The sequence below is a fragment of the Psammomys obesus genome, unplaced genomic scaffold (genome assembly GCF_907164565.1).
Source record: "Psammomys obesus unplaced genomic scaffold, mPsaObe1.curated_primary_1811, whole genome shotgun sequence".
In the NCBI taxonomy this organism is placed as follows: Eukaryota; Metazoa; Chordata; class Mammalia; order Rodentia; family Muridae; genus Psammomys; species Psammomys obesus.
In genome coordinates, this window is record NW_026590663.1 from 9,262,505 (window position 1) to 9,273,328 (window position 10,824).

The following is a 10,824-nucleotide window of genomic DNA, read 5'->3' on the forward strand; positions in this document are numbered from 1 at the left end:
TTCCTGTTTTGAAACGTTTTTTCCCCAATTGGCCTGACCCAGGGTAAACTTCCAAATACACACCTATGAGGACACAGCAGTAGGAAGAAAAACTGGAACGTTCTATTGAAGGTATTAGTGTTTTTGAGGTTAAAAACAAAGCCCACCTTTGCCCTGAATGTTGTTTGAGAAAAGGTTCACGGGGAGGTGAGCTTGCTTTTGGTAGTTAGTGCGAGTTCCTACGGTGTACCGCGGGTGCGGGGTGCGGGATAGGACCTCCTAACTTCCTGGTTGTTGCTAGCTGCCTGTGTCCTACAGGTGAAGCGGAAAGAGGGAGGCAGGAGAGGCATGGCCACTGTAGTCTCAGCTCTAAAGAGCTTTCTGGGAGTGGTAACACTGGCCAGTGAGATGGATGTACCCAGCCAGGCAATGGGGGTTCATGCCTTTAATCCCAGCACCCAAAGGCATGAGGATCTTTGGAGTTCCAAGGCCAGCCAGGGCTACATAGTGACACTGTCTCAAAAATGTAAATAAATATCAAAATTAAACAAAAGAAAATGAAATTTCATTGTAGTATTGCATATGAAAACTGGCAGGTTACTGTATGGTCTTAAAGAGCTATTTTTTTAATGTTTATGTTGTCTTAACACAATATTTAGATATATTCAGAGATGAACTTAACTTGAAAACTGTTCAGAGAGAACTGGTTCAGGGAGCTGGTGTGCATACAGTCGAGCTAGAATACCATGTTCTCACTCTGCACATGTAAGTCTATCTAAAAAGAAACCAGAACTTTCATGGAGGTCTTTTGTTGTTTTTTGAGACAGGCTACACAGGGTGTCTCCGTGTAGCCCTGGCTGTCATGGAACTCACTCTGTACACCAGGCTGGCCTTGAACTCAGATCCACCTGCCTCTGACTGCCGAATGCTAGCATTAAAGATGTGTAGCAGCACCTGACAGTGCAGGTCTTAACAGGAGTCTCTGTTTCCACCTCCTAATGTAACCTATAAGCTATTTAGTCTGTTTTTCCCAGGCATAAAAATACTTGCCAGACTAAAGTTGCTATTATTAAGAGTTATCATAACCAAGTATCCCAGAACATGGGATGCTTCTTTGAGAGAGAGAGAGAGAGAGAGAGAGAGAGAGAGTGCTGTGTGGTTGCCGTGTGGAGGTTAGAGTACAGCTCGAGAAGTCATTATTCTCCTTCCACTATGGGGTCCTAGGGGTAGAATTCAGGTCACAAGTCTTGGCACTACAGGCCTTTACCTACTGAGCCATCTCACTCTCTTGTCACTACCCTGTTCTGGCCTTATCTCCAAAGACAAGATGGGAAATATACACAATGCAATCTGTGTTCATTTACAATGGTATGGTACACACTTAAAAAAGAGACTGATGAAAACTAATACCTTAAACACTTAGAGAGATGAAAATATAGTATATGTAAGTTTCAACAACTGAGCAGGAAAAAAGTATATTGAGAAACTGTACAAAGTTCCGGATGTCCTTTGGATAGGTAAATCTGCCCCTCAGACATCCAAGAGGATTTATCAGTTCCTGCAGCAGAAGCTTACGTGTATGTCATAATTGGTTGCCAGGGAAGTCGTCATAGGTCACGGAGGGAAATCGGTCCCAGTCACCTTCATCCTCTTGAGCATGTTTTATTCTCTAAGCAAAAAGCTATCATGGGAGACCTTCTGTCTTTATTTTGGGAGGTGAATCCTCCTCCTCTACCTCTCAGTTTTCCCATTCCAGGTCAGGATGCTGAGTGCCGGAAGGAGGACTCTTGTGGGACAATAGGAAGTTTCCTGCTTTGGTATTTCATCATCATACTTATCCTCATGCTGCTGTCTCGGGCTTCTGTCTGGGTAGGGAATCCTCACTTTAAATCACATCATTGGGAGGCTTTTCACCAACTACACTGTAGGGAACCCTCACTTTAAATCACCAACTACATTGTCTGTAGTTTGATCTAAGTACTTTCTTTAAAAGGTTTTTATTTTGTTTAAAAAATGATGCAATCTCTAGGAGCAGTGGTGGTGCTCTCCTGTAATCCCAGCCCTGGGGAAGCAGAGGAAGATAGATCTCTGTGAGTTCAAGGACAGCCTAGTCTACAAAGTGAGTCTAGGACAGCCAGGGCTACACAGAGAAACCCTGTCTTGAAAAACAAAACAAACATGATGTAGTCTCATGCTAGAGAATCTAAAGATATTGAAAGGGATAAATGTATGATAACAATAAAGAACAGTAAAAGCATTCTACTCCTTGCTCATAAAGAGAAACACTTTAAATTTGTGGAAAATTTCCTTCTAGGTTTTTTTTTTCCTGCTTTTTTTTTAAGTATATTTATCTTTGCCTTTGAATGGTCAAATTTATATTGTATGTATTGTCATATCCTGACTTTAAAACCTAATATTTTATCAACATTTTCTCATGTTATAGTCACTCAACAGTACTTTTTATTGTATAAATTTTCTGTCTTGTGGTTGTACCATAAAAATTGTGTAGTTGAAAATTTAGGTTGTTTGCATTTTGACAATATGCTATGTAATGCCAGAGATAAATCTCTCTACTAATTAATGACTTTTAAATCCCTCTTATACCCATGTAATTCTGTAATTAAAGGTATAGATGTTTGTCATATTGATAAGACACCATGTAGGATCTGGGACCTAAGATACAGAACTAAGCTAAAGAGAGCTAAAGCCAGCACTTAGGAAAGTCGCCAGTTAGTAAAAGAAAATGCTAGAAGCTTAGGAATGGCGTAGCCTACTTTATTAAGGCTGTGGCCCTCAACATATTATGAGCAACCAACCTCTTATAAATTGCTGACACAGAGTCTCCTCTGGCCATTAATCCTGTGCTGGTGATTCATCAAGCTACCATCATTTAGCATTACAGCCAGAGCCCACTGCTCAGTGGCCAGCTAGATTGTGCTACATCAGCTCTGGATGGAGAAGAGAAGGCTTGATATTTCGATGCCAGGTAGATTCCATTATAATAATAATAATTAAAAAAAAAAAAACTCTTTCCCCTACTGCCTCCAGTCCAAGAAGTTTTATCTGAAGTTTAAATGCTTCTTAAGGTAACTACTCTGCCAGAAGGAGAATTAGAATAGTGATAGTCTGATAGTGTTTTAGACTCCCTAGCTAAGTATATTGAATTTGGCTTGGCAAGAAAAACTACTTTAGAAAATTAATATAAAAAATTGAAATTGATCACTGGCAATTTCATCACAAAAACCCTCTAAGAGGTCTGAGCTATTCTTTTGTCTCCTTGCTTACACCAGCAGTTTGGAGTTGGAGAGCTATGCTTCCAGGACTGCAGGCAGCTCTGTGGTCCAGCCTGTGTCCGTGGGCAAGCGAAACACCCACCTACCTTTCCCCCTTCGGTTGATAAGGCCCAGGGAGCTTAAGTGACCTGTGCAGTGTTCCACAGTGGTCAGCGAGAATCACAGGAGAGTGGATCCAGATCCTGCTACATTATTTGTTTACGTCAAAGCATGGTTAGAAATGCTGAATTAAATCTCTCCAGCGCTGACTAAAACCTCAATTACCGTGGAGGTTTCGTCTTTCACCCTGTGCCTTTGTGGCAGCTACAGTTGGCCTGCTTCTGAAGGGTCCCAGATTTGAAACCTGAGAGCCATACGGGAGCTCGTCAAGGACAGAATGTTCTCCCCCTTTGAACTTCATTTTCTCTGTGGAGCAGCGGGCCTCCATTTACAAGCCCAAAAGCAGTGGTAAAAGCGGATGGGAATGTGGTAATTACCCTCCAACCGGCAGTCCGCTGCCTACCTCTGGGCTCCTCACTCTTAAAAAAGAGGCCTTCCCCTTTGTTTTCAGATACGAAACTCTGTTTGCGTGGCCTGCTTGCTGAGCGTCTGTTAAGATTGCTGGTGCTGGTTTTAGCTTTTGGACAATATTAATCTGAAATCTTTGTTTTGTGTATGTGGAAACTGAGGTTAGATGCGTGCTGCTGAGGGGAAGAAAGATAAAGTATGGCCCCATCTTCTGCCCCGCCCTGCAGCATAACACTGTCACTATTTCCCAGAGTCACAAATGCTTGTCATGAAACGCTGTGGAAACCGCACCTCAAACGACTCCGCTGAGTTTAATGTAAAACCCTTTTGATTTTGTGGTTATATTTTGATTTGACATCCACTATGGAAGGTCTCTGTGGAAATGATATAGACCTAATAAGCGCTTTTAAACACCCTTCCCCTCAACAGTGAAGGTACACACTTCAGAACATAGTATTACAGGAAAGTAGACAAAAGGAAACAGACACACTGCGGAGTATGCGAATGGCACCAACTACTGTTAGCATCTCGGCTTGCACATGGCCACTCCTTTAACAATTCTCTCCATGCATGTGAAATTTAAAATATGTGCAGAGTTCTAACGCATTTAAAAAAAAATGTTTCATTAAAGAGGACTTCAGTCTTAAGATATTCAGAGAACGATTACTGTAACATAGATGACGAAATGCCCTATTGGAGATGCAGAAAGGCAATGAGCCAGGAAGCTTGGCTTTTGCTGCTAGAACTAGCCAAACTTGGCAAGTGGACTAGCACCTGTAATCCCAGCACTTGGGAGGCGGGGGCAGAGGATAAGGGGTAGTTCAAGGTCATTTGGGGACATGGTAAGTTCCAGGTCAGCTGGGCTGTATGAGACCCTGTCTCAAAAAGCTAAAAATTCAAAAGTAACTAAAACTTAAGGTGTTCAGTCTAAGTAAGTTTGACTTTCTGTACAAATCATATTTTCTAATTACAGACAGTTTGAAAAAAGAAGGAACAAAAATTACCATTTTAACCATTTAAAGGAGGAAAGCTCCTTCTGGAGACATTCCTTCTCTGGATAACTTCCCGTCTGCTGTCATATTCAGGGTTTACAAAAGTGCAGACGTGATGCCAAGAATCCATGTAACCCAGTCTTCGGGGATGGGTACAGCACTAGAAATGTCGTCTGTGGGCATTAGCCAGCTTCTGCTTCATACATGTTTCTTACATACCTCCCTTGGAGTCTTCGTAGGTCTTTAGCTAACTTGTGGTCATGCTATTACGCATAAACTTGCATCTTGATTTTAGCCTAATAAACAAACATTTCCTCATACATTATGACACCATAATTCAATTAACTATTATCTACTTTTGAATTTAAGTTCTATGTTATCGTAGTTATACTATAATGAATGTGTATTGATACACATATTGACCAGGCTGGCCTGGAACTCACAGAGATGTGTCTGCCTCTGCCTCCTGAGTGCTGCCAACCACCTGGCTTGTTCTGAGTTTTTATTACATTTGTTTGCTTATTGTGTATGTGCTCACACATGTGCCAGAGCATGAACATGTCCACTAATACACATGTGGAGGTCAGAGGACAACTTGTGGGAATCAGATCCCTTCTTCTACCTTGTGGGGCCCAGGGATGGAGCTTGTTGTCTTGCTTGGCACCTTGTATCTTTACCCATGGGCCCATCTTGCCAGGCCCTGTTTTTTTTTTTTTTTTAATAGAACTACACATTACATTTTTTAAAAAGATTTATTTATTATTTATACAACATCCTACCTGCACACCATATCTTACTATAAATGGTTATAAGCCACCATGTGGTTGTTGAGAATTGAACTCAGGACCTTTGGAAGAACAGTGAGTGTCCTTAACCTCTGAGCCGTCTTTCCAGCCCTCAGGCCCTGTTTTTTAAATGAAATTTCTTTGTAATGTAAGTGTGGGGAAAGCCTTCTCACCCTATGAGTATTATTTTCTCTACATCTTTGCTCAGCTCTGCCTAGTTAAAACATGTGGGTAAATTCTGCTGTCAGACAAGGTCTTCTGAGCTGAGGTGGAAGTAGGTTCACCAGGACAGGAATTCAGCATACACTCATTTAACACGGTTGACCTGCCAGGCACGGTGGCGCATGCCTGTAATCCCAGCACTCAGGAGGCAGAGGCAGGCAGATCTGTGTGTATTCCAGGCCAGGCTGGTCTACAAAGCGAGTACAGGCTAGCCAGGGCTACACAGAGAAACCCTGTCTCTGAAAAACCAACCAACCAACCAACCAACCAACCAACCAACCAACCAACCAATAAGCAGAGTTAGACCTCAGTGAAAGGCCTTGAGCTGTGGTGCTTGAGTAGGCGCTAATGCCACAGCTGACTGAGATGATCTCACTGTGTTCCTGAAACAGATGTCGGAGAACAAAAGGGACGAGGACAGTGGGACAAGTGCTACCACCGGCAGCAAAGGTGAGAGTCAGGCGCCTTCGAGCAAACCCTGAGGCTGGAAGTGGGCGCTGAGCACGGAGAGCAAGGCCCTAAGGCATCACCACACCCACAGAGGCCCTTGCCTAAACTCTGTGCAGAGGCAGCTCAGAAGCCAGCAAAGCCGCCCGAAGCTACAAATGACTGGCAGAGCTCTTGTCATGTCTCAGCACTGTCCTTCACAGAGCTTTGTGAAAAGACAAGTATGTGTGGTTATCACGTATCACTATGTCCCACAGTTTGTAAAGAATGAAGTATATGCTACTACTTGTGTTAAGTTTGTCTATGCATCTGCTTCGTTGAAGTGAATCATAGTCTCAGAACACTGGAGTAATATTTTAGATTTTGGGTTCTCAATATAGGCTGCAGGCATGCTAATGAAATCTACATTAGAAACACATTCTACATCATTTTTTTAGCCCTAGGCAATCGGTAAAACCATACACTACGCCCTGAGATGATTTTTTTGCTGGTTTCCAGGTAAATGTTCATTTCAGTGATGCTTTTGAGCTGCAACATATTGTCAAGGGGACAGAGTTGGAGGCAGATGTACAATAGCACATCCTCAAATAGTGCTTCCCAACCCAGATAAACAGCTTTGAAAGCACCCAGCATAATAAACCATAGTAAGATAATTAGAAAATTACAGGCATTAAGTAATTATCACCTTTTTTGGTAGATTGATTTAATTGTAAATTTGTGTAATTTGTTTAGTAATGATGGCTTAACCATCTCACAGAATTTCCAAAAATGTATCAGGATTTTTGAGCTGGCACAAGCCAACGTCAGCATAGAAAAGAGCATGAAGAGGGGCTTTCTGCCTCTCCCTTTTGTACACACACTGGGATCTTTGAGACTTCCAGACAAAGGAGGAATGCTCAGCCTGGGGATGTTCCTTCTCTGGATAACTTCCCATTTGCTGTCATATTCAGGGTTTATAAAAGTGCAGACGTGATGTCAAGGACCCGTGTGACCCCTCCAGTCTTTGGGGATGGGCACGGCACTAGAAATGTCGTTTGTGGGCATTAGCCAGTGATTTTGAAGGCAGTGATTTGACCGCTAGTGATCCCGCACACGTGTCAGCCTTTCTTGGGTAACGTGACATGGTTAGCCTTGGCCCTATCATTTTGAAGGGTTTTGGCAGTTTCCAGGAACCACAGTAATCAACACTCAGGTCTCAGTCAGTAGCCAGGCGGTGGTGCACGCCTTTTATCCCGGCACTCTGGAGGCAGAGGCAGGTGGATCTCTGTGAGTCTGAGGCCAGCCTCTGGGTCGACCCAGTCATCCAAGGCCACACAAGAGCATGTACACTAACTGGTTTCCCTGCGTTCCTCCACTGCCCCACTGCAGGCCCTGATAGTGGCTGCACATCAGAGCTGGCCTGGGTGGTGAGGTGACGTCTTCATTCATTCATTCGAAATAGGGTCTCACCATGTCACCATATCTGGCCTGGAACTCAGCTTTTAGACTAAGCTGGCCTTGAGCTCACAGAGATCTGCTTGTGTAGGCCTCTGCCTCACTTGGCTGGAAATAAAGGCGTGTGCCCCACGTCTGACTGAAGAACCTAACTTTTTGTTTGTTCTGGAGACAGGGTTTCTCTGTGTAGTTCTAGCTGACCCCGAACTCACTCTGTAGACCAGGCTGGCCAGGCTCGAACTCAGAGATCCACCTGCCTTGCCCTTCCTAAAGGCACGGGCCAGCACCTCCCAGCCTCACTAACCTTTCAATAGCAATCTGTTAATGACTCTTCTTACCCTTATTGCCTAACTTGTTGATCTGTTTTGTTGGTTAGCAAGCAAAGAAACTTCCTGTAAGCGACTAAGTAAAGATGGATTCTGGGATGCTTTGCGAGCCACAAAGAAGCCAAAGCAGAACCCCCTTTCCACAATAACTGACTCCGAAATGGCTTTGGTCAGTGCCTACCTTGATCAAAGACGAGCCAGGCGCCATTCCCAGTTCTCCCGGGTGAATCCCATCCAGCAGGACAGTGATACCACCGAATGTGGCAGCGAGGAGTCTAACTCGGGAGCGTCTTCCTGGAAGGAGAGTGAGAGCGAGCACCAGCCTGCCAGCGGTAAGAGGAGAAAAGCAGTGTCCTACCAAATCAGAGAAAGGCCCTGCCTCCACTGCAAAGCCATGAGAACCAATGAGTGGCTGACTCGCCACTTCCCTCCGAGCAACTCAGTCAGCCCCCTGAGGGGAGAGGCTCAAGAGGAGGATTTGACACCTGCCACCAATACAAAATTAAGTAAATTTTGAATTTTGCCACCTTTACCTTTCTTGAGGTCAAAAGGAGATGAATAAAACATGAGAATCAGAGTTGTAGGTGAAGAGACATTTACTAAGAACAAAAGTATAACTGGAGCCCAAGAGGCCAAGTTTCAGACAAACTAGCTGCTCAAAACAAGGGCAGAGAATTTGTCCATGCCACACGGGAACACAGAAGACCTGTGTTTTTATGGTTTTTTTTTTTTTTTTTTTTTTTAAGTCAAAAGAGCCCAGGGCAGATAGTCCATACCCCAGGTGTATGTATTCTGTTTATGTCTATGATACAAATACAAAAACTCTTTGAAAATATATATTTATGTTGAGAAACAATTTAAATCTATTCATATGTTTTGATTATCTGACTAAACAAATGAGGTGACCAATGAACCAGGTGATTTGTTTTAATAGCTGAGTTGACTCTCCTAGATTGACTGGTATGTTGAGGCCACTGAGGGCTGCTGAGGAAAAAGAGTGGAAGGACCTGGACTATGATGGTACATCAGCAAGAAGGGGAATGTGACTTAGAAGGCAGCCAGGGCTTGGCCTGTCCTTGGTTGTTGTCCCAAGACTATGGCAAGGGTTAAATCTTTTTTTTTTTTTTTTTCTGACACTTGTTAGAAAGAAAAATTTTATTTGATGCTATTACAATAGAAACCACTAAAGAAGCTACATAGAACTGAAAATCAGATGCAGAATAGACCATTTATAGCCGAGAAGAAGGATGAGGAGAGTCATAGCATGGAAACTGTTAAAACAGGGTAATGGTTAATCCCTGCTAAAATTATCTCACACTGTTTTTTGAAAAAGGGTTTCAGTATGTAGCCTTGGCTGGCCTGGAACTTGTTATAAAGACCAGGCTGGCCTGAGACTCACAAAGATCTGCCTGCCACAGCAGCCTGGGTGCTGGGTGTAAAAGTATGCAACTCCAGGCCTCTAACGTGGTTCTCAAGTGTGGTCATGATCAAACAGGACTCACATTCAGCAGGTCACAGAACAGGAACAAAGTGGAAGCCTAGTCAAGAGGACATAGGAGAGCCTGTGTGAGGCTTGGAGGAGGGCCTTTGCCACAAGTGCCACATGCCTGTCCTCCCAGCACTGAGGGAGTTCAAGGCCAGCCTGTTCTAGAGAAGGTTTCAGAAGAAGAAAAGCTTAGGTCCGAGCATGGTGGAATATATCTTTAATTCCAAGCTATGATGGTAAAGTTAGCTTGTAGAAGGATGTCTAACTGAGGGGCGACAAAGTGATGAATCAGATTTGACAGAATAGGATACACCCAACTCAGGAAAAGAGAGGAAAGGGAAGCTATTAAAGGACCAAGCACAGAGAATGAGAAAGAGGAGGCAGTTTTACAGAGAGAGGTTGAAGAGAAAACAAGCTAGACACAGGTGAACACCGAATGAGCCAGAGAATGAGGAACTAGAAGATTACAAAGGATTGCTAGAGTTAGTTTGAGGCCAAGCAGAGCAATACAGAGACCGAGAGAGAAGCCAGATTGAATCAGTCAGCTGGGAGAGGATTGTGAGCCAGAACAGCTGAGCTGAACCAGCCAGCCCAGAGCTCAGAAAGCACAAGAGAGGGTGAGCTTCTTCAGCAGTGAGTCTCAGAGGCTGAAAACGTTCTAGGCCTGGGTTAGATGGTGTGGAGGCCAGAAACTTCTGGGACTAGACCTAGGCTAATTAGTGGATAAAGTTTCTTTTAGCCCACTAAGCAGGGGTGGCAGGATATCTACGGAGAGTCGCCCCAAACCAAGAGGACAGGACATGGCTGTGCTGGAGGAGAAAGCAGGGTCACCACGGTCGGGGCTGCAGGGAGGAGTGTGGTGCAGAACTGGTGCTCCAGGGCGTTGCTCATGAAGCCAAGGCTGCACACACTAGTCGCCGCTGGATACGGCCTTCCTGCAAAGTCTCAGGGCGGGACTCCAGATAAACGGGGCCTTCTCTGATGTATGTGGTCAAAGCCTGTTGCCTGTTTGCCTCCATTTGGCGACTAAACTTAGCCATGCTAAGTTTCAGAAATGACCTCAGTAACAACCACATCAAGTATCACAATTCTTTTCCCTGTGCAGCGCTGGCTGTGCGGGGACTCTGGAACTCAGAGGTCCCTCTGCCTGTGCCTCCCAAGAGCTGGGATTAAAGGCGTGCACCACCGACGCCCAGCTAAGGATCAATTCCTACCTGGAACTGAGAGGCAAAGAAGTGCACGAAGCAGAGAAAGCTCTGACTGAAGTGGATTCAGTGAAGGAGAGCCGTGTGCAGGGGTTATTTGCAGAAGAATGGGAAAGAGTGGCAGGGAGCGTGGATTGCCAGGTGGAGA

General features: G+C 44.3%; 1 protein-coding gene across 2 annotated transcripts; it reads left to right on the forward strand.

The window, feature by feature from the left end:
• The first annotated feature begins 54 nt into the window (after window positions 1-54).
• Ssmem1 (serine rich single-pass membrane protein 1) lies at window positions 55-8,651 on the forward strand. 2 transcript variants are annotated; one of them, XM_055608221.1, is made up of 3 exons: window positions 55-111; window positions 6,171-6,228; window positions 8,036-8,651. In XM_055608221.1, exons 2-3 carry the CDS (start codon window positions 6,171-6,173, stop codon window positions 8,500-8,502), a joined length of 525 nt encoding a protein of 174 aa, XP_055464196.1. In that variant the 5' UTR covers window positions 55-111; the 3' UTR covers window positions 8,503-8,651. The 2 variants fall into 2 exon arrangements, with proteins under 2 accessions (XP_055464196.1, XP_055464195.1); XM_055608220.1 differs by lacking the exon at window positions 55-111 and adding an exon at window positions 1,666-1,848.
• The last annotated feature ends 2,173 nt before the right edge of the window (window positions 8,652-10,824 follow it).